Source organism: Natator depressus, chromosome 7 (assembly GCF_965152275.1).
Source record: "Natator depressus isolate rNatDep1 chromosome 7, rNatDep2.hap1, whole genome shotgun sequence".
Taxonomy (NCBI): domain Eukaryota; kingdom Metazoa; phylum Chordata; order Testudines; family Cheloniidae; genus Natator; species Natator depressus.
Window position 1 is genome coordinate 9,046,266 of NC_134240.1, and position 18,960 is coordinate 9,065,225.

At 43.7% G+C, this 18,960-nt stretch overlaps 1 protein-coding gene across 2 annotated transcripts in view; it reads right to left on the reverse strand.

Annotated features, from left to right (window-relative positions):
* Nucleotides 1–18,960, reverse strand: part of FRMD4B (FERM domain containing 4B) — a 192,971-nt gene that overhangs the window by 52,096 nt on the left and 121,915 nt on the right. For both annotated transcript variants that reach the window (XM_074957463.1, XM_074957464.1), the window contains 2 exons: nucleotides 6,458–6,514; nucleotides 5,221–5,243 (listed from right to left, as the gene is read on the reverse strand). In XM_074957463.1, the coding sequence (XP_074813564.1) occupies nucleotides 5,221–5,243; nucleotides 6,458–6,514 (80 nt within the window). The remainder of the gene's footprint in view (nucleotides 1–5,220; nucleotides 5,244–6,457; nucleotides 6,515–18,960) is intronic.

Genomic DNA, 18,960 nt, shown 5'->3' on the forward strand with positions numbered 1-18,960 from the left:
TGCTATAAACACTAAAGAAAACAAATAGTCGGATTGTACCACACTATGTATATAAGGAGGTGGATAATCAGATCTCTTTTTATATTACAAAGACTTTAATACAGCATTAATAAAACATAGTGTTGTACACTATCAGATTGGTGAATATACTTATATTGAAGTGAGCTGTAGCTCACGAAAGCTTATGCTCAAATAAATTGGTTAGTCTCTAAGGTGCCACAAGTACTCCTTTTCTTTTTGCGAATACAGACTAACATGGCTGCTACTCTGAAACCTGGGGAAAGATAGTTTGCTAATTTTCCAGAGCAGCATCATGCTATATATTGCATATTTACACTATGAATAATTACCAGAAGACCCAATCTATTAATTTCATTACCCCTCGAGACATTAACTTTTATAAAAATCAAGTTAAAAGTGGAGTCCCAAAAAATGAATACAACACAAATATTTTTCTAACCATTAACCGTGCCAGAAGCTGCAACGTGAATCTAACACAGACTACATACAAAAAGATCTTATTGGAATTTACAGGTTCAAGTCATTCTCAACTGAGGATTGTAGCTTTTTCTGTTTCACCAAACACATGGTTGTGAATTAAAGAATTAATGTGTTGGTGGTGGGATTTTTTGGGGGCAAGGGATTGAGAGGAGATTTGATGTGTTATAGGAATTTCAATTTAAGTTCAAGCATGCAATTAATCACAATGCAGGGCACTACTGAAAAGTGAATACAAGCAAAACAATCTTTCTTTTCTCCTTGAACAAAACTGACCACATTATCATTACTGGACAACAAAGGGCCAAAGATCTGCAACAACCGAAAACAAACTCAGATGTAACTCAAGAGCACAACAGTAAAACTATATCAAAGGTCAAGCGTCTGGCCATATCAAGCGTAACAACGTCCCATTAAATACATAGATTGGCCGTTCAGTGCGCATTGCTATGACACATTCTTACACATCTCCTGATAAACACATTCAGTATAATTATCCTGGCCGGGATCACAAATTTAGTAAACAGGAAAAGGAACCGCACTGCTCATGATTGATAAAAAAAATGGCGAGCTGCATCATTTTCACTTTGTTGCCACCTCTGCTAATAATTGCTCTTGGAACCAGCAGTAACTTTAGACTGCACATTAGAGGCTGATGCTGTCCAAAGCACACGACTAGCTGTGCTGACACCTACATCCTCCGTACAATAAACATATCATGGGTGAAATTTTCAAAAGTGACTTAGAAGTGGGGCAGACCTCATCTACTTCAGAAAGATGGATTTCCAATGAGATTTTCAGAAAGCCTTTGACTAGTTCCCTCACCACAGGCTCTGAAGCAAAGTAAGCTGTCCTGGGGTAAGAGGGACGGTCCTCTCATGGATCGGTAACTAGTTAAAAGATAGGAAACAAAGGGTAGGAATAAATGGTCAGTTTTCAGAATGGAGAGAGGTAAATAGTGGTGTACCCCACAGGTCTGTACTGGGACCAGCCTCATTCAATATATTCATAAATGATCTGGAAAAGGGGATAAACAGTGAGGTGGCAAAATTTGCAGATGATACAAAACTAGTCAAAATAGTTCAGACCCAGGCAGACTGCGAAGAGCTACAAAAGGATCTCTCAAAACTGGGTGACTGGGCAACAAAATGGCAGATGAAATGTAATGTTGATAAATGCAAAGTAATGCATGTTGGAAAACATAATCCCAACTATACATATAAAATGATGGGGTCTAAATTAGCGGTTACCACTCAAGAAAGAGATCTGGGAGTCATTGTGGATAGCTCCCTGAAAACATCTGCTCAATGTGCAATGACAGTCAAAAAAGCAAACAGAATGTTGGGAATCATTTAGAAAGGGATAGATAATAAGACAGAAAATATCATATTGCCTCTATATAAATCCACGGTATGCCCACATCTTGAATATTGTGTGCAGATGTGGTCACCCCATCCCAAAAAGATATACTGGACTTGGAAAAGGTTCAGAAAAGGGCAACAAAAGTGATTAGGGGTATGGAACGGCTGCCATATTAGGAAAGATTAATAAGACTGGGACTTTTCAGCTTGGAAAAGAGACGACTAAAGGGGGATATGATAGAGGTCTATAAAATCATGACTGGTGTGGAGAAAGTAAATAATGAAGTGTTATTTACTCCTTCTCATAACACAAGAACTAGGGGTCACCAAATGAAATTAATAGGCAGCAGATTTAAAACAAACAAAAGGAAGTATTTTTTCACACAACGCACAGTCAACCTGTGGAACTCCTTGCCAGAGGATGTTGTGAAGGCCAAGACTATAACAGGGTTCAAAAAATAACCAGATACATTCATGGAGGATAGGTCCATCAATAGCTATTAGCCAGGATGGCCAGGGATGGTGTCCCTAGCTTCTGTTTGCCAGAAGCTGGGAATGGGCGACAGGGGATGGATCACTTGATTACCTGTTCTGCTCATTCCCTCTGGGGCACCTGGCACTGGCCACTGTTGGAAGTCAGGATATTGGGCTAGATGGACGTTTGGTCTGACCCAGTATGGCCGTTCTTATGTTCTTATATGAGATATTAATATGGGATAGCTATTCAAAAATGCCTATGGACCAGGTTTTTAAGGGTATTTAGGTGCCTAAAAATGCAGATAGGTACATCTGAAAATCCAGTTAGTCTCTCATCCGCACCTTTAGAACCTGGCCGCAAGTTCAATTTTCAAAAATGTCTAAGTGGCTACGTCCCATTTTCAAAAGTGGCGTAGGCACTTCGATTTTTAGAAAATCTTAAAAGTCAATAGGACTTAGACTCCTAAGTCACTTTTTAAAATGGGACTTAGTCACTTACGCATTTTTGAAAATTTTACCTCCTCTGGAAATCCCTCTTTCTGAGCTAAATAAAGGCCTATCCTAGTCCTAATTCCTCAGGCCAAGATTCTATTGCCCATATTAGAATTAACCTGAGGAAGACAAAAATCAGAGGCTCTTTATCTTCCAGATGCCAGAGGCCATTTTGCTGACTTACTGCAAAGTCCGGGGCTTCTCCTTACAGTAGGATTTTCAAGTAAGCAAACACTATGTCCTCTGAAAATAAGAGCTTTCAAAAAAGTGCTCTCCCGCTCAGCAACTGCTACAATTTCTTGGACCATGACAGTTCCCTTTCCTTTGGCCACCACCAACGGTCAGCCCGCATTCAAGACTCCCACTGACTTCAATGGGAGTTCAATGCACAGATCAACATCAGGGTATGAACCATACTTAAAAAAAACCTTCAAACCTAGTAACTCCTTTTCCATGCACAGCTTCAATATGCAGGTCCAAAAAAGTCCTTTTACGACCAGACGTGTGAAAATCAACCAGGCCCAGAAGGAATCACTTAAAACTCTCTGAAGTGTAGCCCATTTTCAGCTCTTTGCAAGCAAATCCCTAGGTGATTCCTGTATTTACTGCAGGTTCATTGAAAATAAAATCCCACGTTAAAAAGTTAATTGTCGCAATATCAAGTAAACAAAATCTCATGAGAGCCACTGTCCAAACTGATTCAAAATCCAGTTCCAAACTGATGATGAACAACTAATACATCAGAAACCAGATACTGATAACAGGGAAGATTGCTAAAATACTACACTTGCATAAATAATGACACTGTGTCTGGAACGTATTCTTCCTATCAAAGGAGGGTTTGGCACAGAAGACCTGTTTCATAATATTTTTGTAAGATATGCCGTTAACTGAGCTAGTTTCCTTACCACTGGTGACCCAAATAATCGCTCTTGAGATGCAGAACCGAATTCCTTCTTTCGGCTATAGTGTTCATCTAGAGGAGTCTTGCACACACATTTGGTTTTAATTCATATTTTATGACCCATTCTGGAACAATTATAGCAGCTGCACCATTGCACAAAAAAGCACTTTCAGGGTGGGAGCGGCACTGTAAAAAGAACAGTCTGAAGTAATTCATTTTGCATTTCAGTAGCACCTTCTCTGTGATGATCTCAACACATTTTTGCAAACAGGAGTGAGTTGAGCTTCACAGCATCCTGGTGAGGTAGGGAAATATATTATCTCCATTTTTCAGATAGGCAAATGGAGGCACAGTGAGTTTAAGTGACTTGGTGAGGTTCATAACTGGGGACAGAACTCCTGGGCCCAGTCCAGCGTTTTAGTCACAAGATCATCTTTTCCTCTCAAGGGCCTGACCTTGAACCATTAAAGTCAATGGGAGTTTTGTGACGGATTTTGGTGGAAGAAAGACCAGGCTCTTGAGAAGCAGGGTTCCTGGTTAAAAGAACCCGAACTTATTTGACAACTATCCCTTTATTACAAAAAGCTGAAGCAAACTATTGTTGGCTTTTGCAATCTGAAGCAAGCTGCTAGTTACTGCAGGCAAGCAGGTAGCTCAGTATCCTGCATTTACAAAGCGTCACTTGAAAGCTCTTGTAGCAGAAGTGTAAACAAGCCATCCTTCCTATGTGGAAATTCAGCCCGTAGTAAAACATTAACATGACTAAAGCTGACCTTCTGAATTTCTGTTTGTTCAGTGAGCTGTTTCTAATTGAACGTCTCTTCCCTCAGATCCTATAGCTTTTACTTTTTTTCCCCATAAGCCGGTTATTGCACCCAAGGAACAGAGTTTAACAGGTAGAAAGTGATTTCAAGGGTAAACGCTGTCTGATTATGTGGCATTAGGTAGCTAAACAAAAGCCACTCGGAGTCTCACACTAGCTACAATACAACTGTCAGGTCAAGTGCATGAAGAGTGAGGCCCCTGCAGGGCAGCTGCAAAAGAAAGCAAGGCATTGATCTCCAAAGCGGGCAGCTGACAAACTCCATCTTTCTGTGTGTGCACTAGCACTATGCACAGACAGGGTCGTTAGGAGCTTCACAAACATGGATCCAAGACACAGGACAGTCCTGGTCTCTAATGTGAAACAGTGGTAGCATTTATTTCGTCCCACCTTCCAGGAACTGCAGATTAGATGGTGTGATTTGACTAGAATAGTTTGGAACAGAATGTTTGAATTCAGAAGCCATTCACAAAACAAGCACTTCACCACACGAACTCAAAAGATTTTTGTCTGGCATGGCAGTGATTTTACTTCTTCGGTTACTGCACAAGGCTGGGGTTTTTTCTATGCTGCTGATGGTAGTAAAATGATTGCTTAAAACACAAAGCAAACCTAAGAAAGAGAGCCATTAAGCACATACATTTTATAAAGAGAAATGTTATTACCTGGAATAGTCACCTTTAGCTTCCTACAATTGAAAAATAGTGACAAAATTAAAACACAATCTCTTCAAAAGTCTTGAGTATTAACTTTGCTATTCTCAGCATTGTTAATTTTTGATTTTTGGCTAAATCCTGACTTCAGTTCTTGTCATGCTACCCCAGGGAAATCACTGGAGCTGCATGCATATATGTAAGAGAATAGAATTTGGCCCCTAGTGTTTGCGGTTGTAGGTTATCCACCTGCACCAGTGTTCACGCTGCTCCCAAAACACTGATAATTTCACATTCAAACTCCATGTCACTTTTAAGAGATATAAACAGAAAGACCCATTTTCTCTCCTTTAATCAGCTACATCCTGCGAAAAGCAAACATTGCAAGAAGGTCAGCGGTTGTGATGGATCGGTGTTCATTGAAGATGAAAACAATCATTCACTCAGCCCAAGCCAACACACCTCACCTTGCATTTGTCAATGAAAACTTAGTTAAGCCGCTTTTAAGAAAGAGATTGTGTTCAATCACAGATTGTACCATAAACAGATTGTAAATCTAATGACAAAAAATAACATGAACAATGTTAATGATTTGACATAAAATTAGTGGTGAGGAAAATATTTATTTTTACCAAAACAGAGAGAAAAACAATTAGATTTTTTTTTTAGTCCTCTTGAAGGAAAATTCATATAACTAGTGTAGTAACTTTTAGCTACAGTACTCTATTTCTCTTTCCCCTCCAACATCTCGTGCCATAAAAAGAAAAGGAGTACTAGTGGCACCTTACAGACTAACCAATTTAATTGCTCAAATAAATTGGTTAGTCTCCAAGATGCCAAAAGTACTCCTTTTCTTTTTGCGAATACAGACTAACACGGTTGCTACTCTGAAATCGTGCCATAAAAACAGCCACATGTCAATTATTTGTGGCACAGGAGGAAGAGGACAACCAGGTTAGAAACCTGCTGTAATATCTACAGACCTGATTGAATTACTCTGTTCAATGATCTTTCTTACAGAAAAAGGTTACACTTGATTTCCCACTCTCCAACCTGAATTGTTTGAATAGTAAATCCCATAACGGGCCTGCATAAAATAGCAGCTCCCCAGTCATTCACAAACAATATGCAAAATCTAGCACAAATAAACCAAAAATTGCTACAAACATGCCTAAGTTTCAAAGTTGTGGGTTATGTTAAAAAGCAACTACACACACACACATACACACACACGAAAGGATAGTCTTACCTGTAAAATCAGGGCTGCTAATCTGAAGATTGTCTCACTTTCTACCTCAATCTGCCCCTGTTTACATAAAGAGGAAAACATTAATGTGCATATCCTGACTCAGCAGTGAAGGGACACAGCCCAGGACTACTGAATCTGGGAGGCTGTCACATTACTCTGTACCTCTAGGTCTCGCTCAATTGCAGACCATACCACTGCAATGAGGGAAGGGGGAGGGAAGAATTGCCAAGTAAAGTTTTAGTAACTTTGCCATTTGTGGGTTTAATTTTTTTAGATTAATTCAAGAAAGTAAATTCTGAAAACAGGATTCAGGGAGAGAAGAGAGGGAGCTGCTATTTGAATGTGACGGTGGTGTATAATGAACCACTTCTTTGTCTCTGCAATTTAGTACATTCAGGTCCTACAAGTTTCACCAGACCAGTTGGCTGCACTCAGGTCACAGATATGATATTTCGCTGTTTGGTGTGTGTCTTTGCCTCTCTCTCTCTCTTCCAGTCACCACTCAGTTTATCTTGTAATTGCATATTTTCTGCATAGATCTTTATTGATTGCAACTGGCTAGACGTACCCTGTCAAAGCACAGGGGCCCAGTCCTGCACACCTTAAAAGTAATGAGACGTTTGAGTGCACAACGGACATGGGATTGAGCCAAAGATATGTACATCTTAAAACATGGCAACTCCTCAGGGCAAGGACCTAGTTTGTTATTTTTCAGAGTAATAGCCGTGTTAGTCTGCATCCGCAAAAAGAACAGGAGTACTTGTGGCACCTTAGAGACGAACAAATTTATTTGAGCATAAGCTTTCGTGAGCTACAGCTCACTTCATCAGATGCATGCAGTGGAAAATACAGTGGGGAGATTTTATATACACAGAGAACATGAAACAATGTGTGTTATCATACACACTGTAACAAGAGTGATCACGTAAGATGAGCTATTACCAGCAGGAGAGAAAAAAACCCTTTTGTAGTGATAATCAAGGTGGGCGATTTCCAGTAGTTGACAAGAATGTGCGAGGAACAGTAGTGGGGGGGAAATAAACATGGGGAAAGTGTTTTACTTTGTGTAATGACACATCCACTCCCAGTCTTTACTCAAGCCTAAATTAATGGTGTCCAGTTTGCAAATTAATTCCAATTCAGCAGTGTCTCATTGGAGTCTGGTTTTGAAGTTTTTTTGTTGAAGAATTGCCACTTTTAGGTCTGTAATTGAGTGACCAGAGAGATTGAAGTGTTCTCCGACTGGTTTTTGAATGTTATAATTCTTGACGTCTGATTTGTGTCCATTGATTCTTTAAGTAGAGACTGTCCAATTTGACCAATGTACATGGCAGAGGGGCATTGCTGGCGCATGATGGCATATATCACATTGGTAGATGTGCAGGTGAACGAGCCTCTGATAGTGTGGCTGATGTGATTAGGCCCTATGATGGTGTCCCCTGAATAGATATGTGGACACAGTTGGCAACGGGCTTTGTTGCAAGGATAGGTTCCTGGGTTAGTGTTTTTGTTGTGTGGTGTGTGGTTGCTGGTGAGTATTTGTTTCAGGTTGGGGGGGCTGTCTGTAAGCAAGGACTGGCCTGTCTCCCAAGATCTGTGAGAGTGTTGGGTCATCCTTCAGGATAGATTGTAGATCCTTGATAATGCGTTGGGGGGGTTTTAGTTGGGGGCTGAAGGTGACAGCTAGTGGCGTTCTGTTATTTTCTTTGTTGGGCCTGTCCTGTAGTAGGTAACTTTTGGGTATTCTGGCTATGTCAATCTGTTTCTTCACTTCAGCAGGTGGGTACTATAGTTGTAAGAACGCTTGCTAGAGATCTTGTAGGTGTTTGTCTCTGTCTGAGGGCTTGGAGCAAATGCGGTTGTATCGTAGAGCTTGGCTGTAGACAATGGATCATGTGGTGTGATCTGGGTGAAAGCTGCAGGCATGTAGGTAAGTATAGCGATCAGTAGGTTTCCGGTATAGGGTGGTGTTCATCTGACCATCGCTTATTAGCACTGTAGTGTCCAGGAAGCGGATCTCTTGTGTGGACTCGTCCAGGCTGAGGTTGATGGTGGGACGGAAATTGTTGAAAACCTGGTGGCTGAATTTTGTGACTTTGTCCTCACCCGTAGCTATTTCACATTTGGGGACAATGTATACCTTCACTGCTACCCGCATGGCCCCACAGTATGCCAACATTTTTATGGCTGACTTAGAACAATGCTTCCTCAGCTCTCGTCCCGTAACGTCCCTACTCTACTTGCGCTACATTGATGACTTCATCATCATCTGGAACCAATGGAAAAAAGCCCTTGAGGAATTCCACCATGATTTCAACAATTTCCATCCCACCATCAACCTCAGCCTGGTCCAGTCCACATAAGAGATCCACTTTCTGGACACTATAGTGCTAATAAGCGATGGTCACATAAACACCACCCTATACCGGAAACCTACTGGACCGCTATTCCTACCTACATGCCGGCAGCTTTCACCCAGATCACACCACAAGATCCATTGTCTACAGCCAAGCTCTACGATACAACCGCATTTGCTCCAACCCCTCAGACAGAGACAAACACCTACAAGATCTCTATCAAGCATTCTTACAACTACAATACCCACCTGCTGAAGTGAAGAAACAGATTGACTGAGCCAGAAGAGTACCCAGAAGTCACCTACTACAGGACAGACCCAACAAAGAAAATAACAGAACGCCACTAGCCATCACCTTCAGCCCCCAACTAAAACCTCTCCAACGCATTATCAAGGATCTACAGCCTATCCTGAAGGATGACCCAACACTCTCACAGATCTTGGGAGACAGGCCAGTCCTTGCTTACAGACAACCCCCCAACCTGAAACAAATACTCACCAGCAACCACATACCACACAACAGAACCACTAACCCAGGAACCTATCCTTGCAACAAAGCCCGTTGCCAACTGTGTCCACATATCTATTTAAGGGACACCATCATAGGGCCTAATCACATCAGCCACACTATCAGAGGCTCGTTCACCTGCACATCTACCAATGTGATATATGTCATCATGTGTCAGCAATGCCCCTCTGCCATGTACATTGGTCAAACTGGACAGTCTCTACGTAAAAAAATAAATGGACACAAATCAGATGTCAGAATTATAACATTCATAAACCAGTCGGAGAACACTTCAATCTCTCTGGTCACTCGATTTCTGATCTCAAAGTGACTATCCTTCAACAAAAAAACTTCAAAAACAGACTCCAAGGAGAGACTGCTAAATTGGAATTAATTTGCAAATTGGATACAATTAACTTAGGCTTGAATAGAGACTGGAAGTGGTTGAGTCATTATACTAAGTGAAAAGAAAAGGAGTACTTGGGGCACCTTAGAGACTAACCAATTTATTTGAGCATAACCTTTCGTGAGCTACAGCTCACTTCATCGGATGCATTCATCGGATTCATCGGATGAAGTGAGCTGTAGCTCACGAAAGCTTATGCTCAAATAAATTGGTTAGTCTCTAAGGTGCCACAAGTACTCCTTTTCTTTTTGGGAATACAGACTAACACGGCTGTTATTCTGAAACCTATACTAAGTGAAACTATTTCCCCTTGTTTATTCCTCCCGCCCTCCCCCCACTGTTCCTCAGACGTTCTTGTTAACTCTTGGAAATGTGCTGGAAATGGCCCACCTTGATTATCACTTCAAAAGGTTTTCTCTCCCCCCACCCCACTCTCCTGCTGGTAATAGCTCATCTTAAGTGATCACTCTCCTTACAATGTATATTTTTTCATGGTCTGTGTGTATATATAAAATCTCCTCACTGTACTTTCCACTTTATGCATCCGATAAAGTGAGCTGTAGCTCACGAAAGCTTATGCTCAAATAAATTGGTTAGTCTCTAGGGTGCCACAAGTACTCCTTTTCTTTTTGCGAATACAGACTAACAGGGCTGCTACTCTGAAACATCTCCTCAAAGAGTTTACAAGTCAAGACCCTTATCTTGCAAACACCCCACCTTGGCACATGTGAATGGGCCCATTCTCACCTTTGTCAGGCAGATGCGTAAGCATTTGCAGGAACTGGGATTTCTACCACATTCCACCACCAGCAGCTAGGCTAGGGGCACCATCTAGTTGCTTACATTTGGACTCCTGGGTTAGGGAAAATATCCCCTTGCCACTTTCATAAAGGGCAGAGTGGGGCCAATGAATTTTCAAACAGTAAATATTTTCATTTTTACAGGGGAGAATACTGAACATGTGACACCCGCCTCTCGTAACTCAAGCCTCAGCACACTCTGAGCCTCGTGGGAATTTCAGGAGTTCTGCATGGAGAGGTAAGATGCAGTAATGTGATGCCCCAGAGAATTACAGAGAGATAGCAAGAGTCAAAGTTTGCCTCACACGGCTCACCAGGTTAATGCAGTTTCCAACACATTAGTTTCCATAGCCAACCATACACAAGGAAGTGATGTGACTAGCATCATGTCTGGCTGCCTTTGACTTCCCCCACCCTATAGATCAGATACTCCAGTTCATGGAGCTGCAAAATTGGGTATGAGATTGAGCAAGACTTAAATCTACAACCTCTGGGATTGTAATCCAATGCCTTAACCACTCAGCCACCAGTCCTCAGAGAGAGAGAGAGAGAGAGAGAGATCTTGAGCCACATTGCTTTACAGCAGCTGAGGCCCACAGAGGCTGAATTCAAAGTGAGCTGGCAAATAATTCAGTTTTCACAGAAAGGTCGTTTTCTGCTGATGCTGCCAGCAGTACAAGCCATTTCTCTCTCTCCCTCCCCCACTCCCAGCAAGCCTGTCAAGAATGTTAGATGACAAGGAATGTCCCCCTTCCAACAGGTGTTGCTACTATGACAGGGAAGTGATCTCTAGGCCGTCCCCAGACTAGGAGCATTCTGTACCGATGTGTTTTATTCACGCCAAACAAGTGTCACAAATAACAAAAGGTTTCAAAGTAGCAGCCGTGTTAGTCTGTATTCGCAAAAAGAAAAGGAGTACTTGTGGTACCTTAGAGACTAACAAATTTATTTGAGCATAAGCTTTCGTGAGCTACAGCTCACTTCATCGGATGCACACCGATGAAGTGAGCTGTAGCTCACGAAAGCTTATGCTCTAATAAATGTGTTAGTCTCTAAGGTGCCACAAGTCCTCCTTTTCTTTTTGTGAATACAGACTAACACGGCTGCTACTCTGAAACCTGTTGTTATGATCAGTTGTGACTGTCAGAAGAATCCGCACAGTCTGTTGAATTTATCTGCTGTTTAGAAAGAAGTAGGCACACCTACTGGTACATGAGATCCAGTGGGTCTCTAAGGAACGTTAAACACAGTGTTACAATACATGTCTGTTAATCATGGCAGAACCCACTTAGCGGTAACCATACCACTACGGTATACTTAAAAGCATGCATAAGTGTTCCTAATGGATGGAGCACAGGACTAGAACCCGGGATGTCTGGGTTTTATTCCCAAATCTGCCACTGTGAATCACCATGGGACCATGGGTAAGTTACTTACCCTCTATGCCTCCGTTTATCCCTCTATAAAATGGGGCTAATACTTGGCTACCTGGCAGGGATAGTGTGATGCTTAATGTTTGCAAAACTCTTTCTTTGAAGATGAAAAGCTAAGTGAAACACTTATCATTAATAACAATTATGATTATTATTATACCAATCTTAAATATGTATTTACATGGCTGTAAATACCTATTTTAAGAGGTGCTGGGGCTCTCCTATGCATGTTATGATGTTTTGTGATAATTACTATTAACAAACAACAACATGACAATTGACTGAACAAAGTTCTTTAGCCAGGATATTAAGAGGCTGGCATTCAAATCCATTCAATCATTCAACAGGGATTGCTTTGAGTGTCGTTTCAGTCTCCATCCTAGGATTTTGTTGATCCATGTCCCTGCGTCCGTATATTGTTTTGCTTGTGAATTATAATTCGGGGCATGTTATTAATTGTGTTGCTCCCCATATTGACCTATTTTGGACGGAACATTGCAACTAAGTTTACAAGCACCGTCTTCCTCATTCCTTTACAGCAAGGCGCATTGCTCGTGGAATGGAAACATACTGCACATTCAACACCCAAATCCTAATTGTAAGTTTGATAATTCTGCACACCACAGTGCCATGAAAAAATGCATTCTGGATAGTTATAAAAATCCCAGTCTATTAGATGGAAGCCAAATTAGTGCCCATAATAGCTGGGGGGGGGGGGTGAGGGGGGACAGAGATGACACACCACAGGGCTGGGGAGCATTACAATCATAGAAGGCATAATAGGCCTGCTTCTCCACAGCCTTGCACCTTGTGTAGACATTTACTCCTGTGCAACATGAGGTCAGATTCTAAGGTCATGTAAATCAAGCTTAGCTCCACTAACTTCCGTGGAATGATACCAATTTATATCAGCTGAGGATCTGGCCCAAGCACTCAGCATTACACAGGCCTCAATCACCATGCAAGGCAGTGAAGAATCAGACCCAGTGTTTTCAGGGGAGCTGCAGATCTTACTATACCTTTAAAACAAGGTGATGACTTCACTACCCCCAACTGTTGCAAGCATGTCTCATGGCCTTGCATTCCCCAGTCTTTTCAGACTCTTGCATGAGTGCATTGGTACATGAAGAGGCTCCAGGAGCCCTTTCTCTCCCTAGGGCCAGCTGTACTCTGGCCTTATCTTTAGGACACAGTGGACTGTTTTCAACAATTGTTTATTATTTGTATGAAAGTCGCACCTAGAAATCCCACTGTGCAAGGTGCTGTACAAACTGGGGGCGGGGGGGGGAGGGAGCACATGCCCTGAAGAGTGTAAAATCTAAATAGACAGAGTTGGAGGGAAAACAGAGGCACAGAGAGAAGAAGTGACTTACCCAACGTCACACATCAGGTCAGAGCCAGGGCTTAAAGCCAAGTCTCCTACCACTCATTCCATGCCCTAACCACTAGCCCATGCTTGTGGGTGGACTCCAATCTATACATCAACATGTGTTCATTCAAAAGGCTGGGAAGCCTTTCCAACAAAGCCAGGCAGTATTCTGAGTTTGTAACAATCCCAAACCGGCAGAGCTGCGTGTGGTTCCAGGTTCTGCGATGACAGTTCAGCACTACTCCAGCAATCATAGCAATTTTCAAAACCAGAGGGGAACGACACACTGATAAAGATTAATTTGCATGTCCTGGGATGGCTGGACCATTTAAGCATAAGTTTAGGCAAGTAGGCCAAGGGGCTGGGAGCTAAGTCTGCAGCATGCTCTGAGAACCACCTGTCGAACATGAAGATAGGATATTTTCCTCGAGTTATCCCAAGCTGGAATAAGGTTACCAGGAAGAGGTTAAGTAGATGGATGTAATTCAGATAATGGCATCTGATTCTTACACATTTCAGATGTAAATAAGTCTAGCCAGAATCAACGGAGCTGCTCCAGGAAGGGGATGGAATTGATATTTTTCAATTAAGCTTTGCAGGAGGGACCAATTGTTTTAACTGAAGAGCCAAATTCATCTGCTGGTGTAGCTTTCCAGAAGTCCATGGGTTTACAGCAGGACTGACTCTGGCCCAACTTGTCCAGGTGGCTTTTGTGAGGCAGAATAATGTTAGACTAATAATAGGACCTAGCAGCTGTCCAAGCTGAGTGGTAAGTACTGTCGAGCAGGAGAGCATCAATATTCACAATGAGTAGTAAAGGCCAAATCCTGCCTTCTCAGGGCAGAATTTGGGCCCTAATTCATCAAAGAAAGAATTTAAGCATGTACTTCAGGCTCACTAAAGACAGAGAGAGAGGACCACAGCACATGCTGTAAAGTGTTTCAAGGGAGACAACTGGCTGTACGTGGACACAGCGTAAGTGAATGCAGTAATAAGAATGCAGAACAAGGCCCACCTTTCTATCTTCTTGCCCATCACCACCAGTTCCCAAAGCAGATCAGTGCAATGATCTCTGGGATGTCTGACAGCCCAATGGCAAAGTATTAGTCAATGAAAATCAGATCCTCACCTTGTAAACAGCTCTACAACTCTCCTTTTGATAAAATCATTCGGGAGTGACAGTCTCAAGCATGGGAGTGGCTCTAATGATGGAAGGTGTGGTGAGTAGGAACAACCTGTTATCATATGACAAAGGTAGCTACGGAGGACTAAAGTAGGCCAAGCAAATGTAACAACTCACTCTTCTAGGGAGGCTACATTGGATAACATGATCAAATGAAGCAAACACTAATAAGAGATGAATACCCAGTAATTGAAAAGAGATACCTAGGGGCCCTATTTTGATCACTGTCATTTATGTGTGCATCTTAATTATAGGCAGAGCTAACAGTGTCACCTAGAGGTAAGACTGCCCCACACATCCGATTATCAGACCCTGTTTTCAGTGGCTTACAACTTTGCCAAAGTTAAATTATTTGGACTGAAATTTTCCACTCCAGGCATCTGTCTCCACTGATATTTTTGGGGAAAGTTTTATATTAAACAGTTGAGGCTATTTCTCAGAGTGAGATAAGGGAAAATACACTGTTTTGCCCATGGTTTGTTGAGACACTTTGGCACCTCTGTGCTCTAAAGTAGGGACTTGAAATTTGTCAGAAGCACCACCCCAAGACCAAGGATGTCCCTTTTGCCATTTCCCTGAAAATTTGCCCAAATTTGCCCAAATGTGGCTAATTTATAGGCCTCAAAAAAAACCATGAACAACTCAGTTTACACATGCTCAGATGAGACTTGTTAGAGTTTGGCAGCTAAATTCCCCAAAGTCTCTGTCTGCACTGAGCATGCTCCATCCCCTCACAGCTCCTATGTGCTGACCAGACTGAGCACGTGCCATCCCCATGGATCATGCTTCCTCCTGGGACTGCAGGGCCTAAGAAGGACTTCTCTGCAACTGCTCTTCTCAACCCACCAGCCAGGGGCTGTGAGCAGGAACACTCCCTCCTTTGCATTCAGTGCTCCTGCTTCTGGTGTCCAGGCAGCGTGGAGGACGAGGAGGCGGTGGTAGTGACAGCACGTTGATTTGAATGCAGGAGGGAGCGGGAGGTGGAAGAGGAGAATAGGATCAGAGGGAGACGGGCCCCAGTTCTCCATTAACTGAAGTGGTTGAGATCCATGCAGTGAATCTAAAGGTCCGAACCCTGTTTTTGCGGGGTCAGTGTGGTTCCACATGATAAGAGGTCTGGATTTTTGGGGTTTTGTTTTGTTTTAAAACAGGGGAAGTTCCACTAATAAAACCTACTTTAAAAGAACATTAAGGTTGCAAAGTCAAGCACTCAAAAACGTCAGGAGATATTAGAATCCAGAACACAGTGGGAACTTACTAATGGCACTGGCAGAGACTCCACAAGTCCCTTCATTATCAAGAGCTCTAGCCACACGTATTGCACTCGACCCAACTGGTGGAGAGCAGATTGGTTTGTTTTCGAGATCCCATAATTATTTAATTACACTGTGTGGTGCACAGGTTTTTCTCATTAACGTACAGAGCATAGGTGTACAGAGTACTGGGGTGCAGTGGAACCCCTGAGTCCCGCTCAACTGAGGGGGCAGGAAAGCCGTAGGAAGCCGAGCGCACGGCGTAAAGCCCCAGTGCACCACAGAGTGCCGCTCCATGGAGGCTCCTTCATGGCTGAGTGCAGGGGTTGGATAGCGGCTCAGAAGCTAATGCAACCCTGAGACTGAAGAAGCAGCCACAGATTGGGTAGGTGCTGTCAATCAACAGCCGGAGTGGGGATAGACAACCTCTCAGATCTCTTTCCTGGCAGTGATCCCTGGTGCCCATGTCAGTGGCTCAGGCCTACCTCAGCTGAGATGTCTAAAACTCATGACTGTCAGGCCTTGGTTAGCCAAGTGGTGAGCTGAGACTTCAGAACTTCCTGCTAAACTCCACTGACTTTGTTACATCCTCCATCTGCCCCAATCCACTCTGTTCTGTTCACATGTTGTGTCCAATCTGACATCTAGATTCAGATCTCCGGGGACAGGGACTCTCTTCTTTGTTATTCATCCATATAACACTTAGCACTGCCTACCGTTCAATTGTTCATGCTCTAACTGGCAATGGACATTGGGCTGCTCCAAACTCCAGGTAAAACATGAAGGAGGGAGGCAGACTGCAAGACCGGGTTTGGTGCAGGTTTAGCTACATGGCAGGTTATTAGACCACTCGGAAGTGAATGGGACTTGAGCTGCAGTGATGTCCAGAAAAAAATAATAATAAAAAAAAAACAGCACCTCATCAGGGAGGGGTGGGGAAAGGGACCCCAGAGTACTAGTTATAAAAGCCTGAAGTACCAGTACTCATGTATGCGCCAGTGATAAGGAAACACTCCTTTGGAACATCTGAGTGGCAGAGCTGAGTTCACGTTAAATGGGGTTTTATTTGCATTGTTTGTCTTGCCCGGTAAATGGGGAAAGCCAAGTCAGGTGGACAGCATAGTAAACACAGAATGAATTGTGCCGGCTAGTATGTAGTAGGAGTTTTTTCTTTAGGTGTGTAACTTGGTATTACTTGCTGCAAGGACCTTACATAACATGCACTGCAAGAGACCGGCCGGTGCTGAAAGCCAGGTCAGTGATGAAATTAAGAAGAAAGACTTTGCTGCTGAAGTGGTCAAGATGGGGCGGCAGGAGCGTGAGAGTAAATATGGTTAATTGGCCAAGCGAAGCCAGTTGTAAACGCTCAACTCAGGGCATTTCTCGGTTTGTCTGTAGCAGATTAGCTTTGGAACATCCCGTCAATTCCAGAATCTCAGGGAACGTGCTAGTCACCAATGGGCACAAGTCTATTGCTATGGCTGCAAATCGGAACACCAGAAAAGCTTGATTCACAGGAAAATCAGGGCCCTGGTGCTGCAGGCAGAAGACTCACTCTGCTGCCCACACGTATCAGAGGCAGCAGCTTAACCTGCTGTGGGAGAAGAATGGCTGTAGCCTGGGCTCTAACTGAAACAGGAGAGGTGTAGAAAGAGAGCTTGTAGGGAGGGGACTGGCAGGGCGAGGGAAGAGCAGAGCGTGAGGGGGAAATGGGGACCCGGAAAGGGAAGAGGCAAGAGTGGGGACGGAGAAAATGTAGCAGGAACCAGACGGATGGGGTGAAAAGTGGAGGAAGTGGGGACCAGAAGGGGGAAGCAGTGTGTGAGGGGCAAAGCAGGGATCAACAAGAGGGGAGGGGGGGAGACACGGAGTAGGGAATAGAGGGGCTACACAGGCACCCTGGAGTAGGGGATGAGAGACTTGGAGGTTGCGGGGGTTACACAGGCACTCTGGCATGTAGCAGAGGGAGTGAATGGGGGGCCCACAGAGCCCCGCTGTGCCTTGGGGAGGGAAGAGACAAATGGGATGCACACAGATCCTGTGGCATGGAAGTGGGGAGAATGGGAAACAACTGTATGGGGGGAGGGGACCATGGGGGAGCACAAGGGAGGAGGTGGGAGGAGTTACAAGGAGTCCTTGAAATAGGGGAGGACGGGAGAGTGGCACACGGAGACTTGGTGGGGCAGGGGAAATGGAGGGACGCAAGGAGCCCCTGATACATGCAATGCACTTGGCTGACAGAAGATACAAAGAGCACGAGCCCTTAGCGAATCATACACTTACTATGGGGATCATATGTCTGACTGCCCAGCTTCCTCCATGGAAAGGGGTCACTGGCTCGGTGCTCCAAAGGGAGGAAGAGCTCAAGGAAGGAGGAAAAGGGAGAGAAGTTATATAGAGCAGGCTCATTTTCTGCTCCATATGGGCCGGTTGTTCACCAGTATGTTCAGCCTAGAGCAAAAGGACTGTCCAGACTCCCCTGGGACAGCAGGGTCACCGTGCACACTGACCCTGGGCTCCCTTAAAGCGCAGCAGGCACCTGGAGATGCTGGCCTGGTAGGCTAGCTAGATTCTGCCACTTTTACTCACATTGAGTAGTACTTTATGCTGTGAGCCGGCCAACTGAAATCCAAATGACCCCTTGTGGAGCAAAGTGCTCCTGAACGGGAATAAGTATCAGAATCTGGCCCGAGATGTTTAAGGCATTGATCTCCCTTCCCCTAGATTAGGGATTCCCTTTGTATTGGAGGAGGAAAAGAGTGGAAACTAAACCGGAGAATAGGACCTAACCTAGAGACGAGCTTCAGAGAAACTGCCCCATAGACACACGAAGATTACATTCTATGGAGCGCTTCTCCCATGTAAACAGTGATGCCAATACATATTTTTTAATAATTATATAATTAGGTCGCACTTTCTGCCTGAAGGATTCTACGGTACTTTACAAGCTATGGGGGAAATTCCTCCGAGGCAGTGGACAGGCACAAGGCCTAAATCACATTTAAGTAGAACTTGGTCCCTCAAAGTAGGGCTTAGCTGTCGCTTAAGCCTTGCACTGGCCCTTGGCACAAGGGTGAATTTCACCCCATATGGATAGAGTACCACTGAAATGAAAGCACCAACACATGGCTCACTCCACAACTGCACATACCCGTCCAGCTAGGCTCTCAGTCAGGAAAGCATCAGTATCCAGGA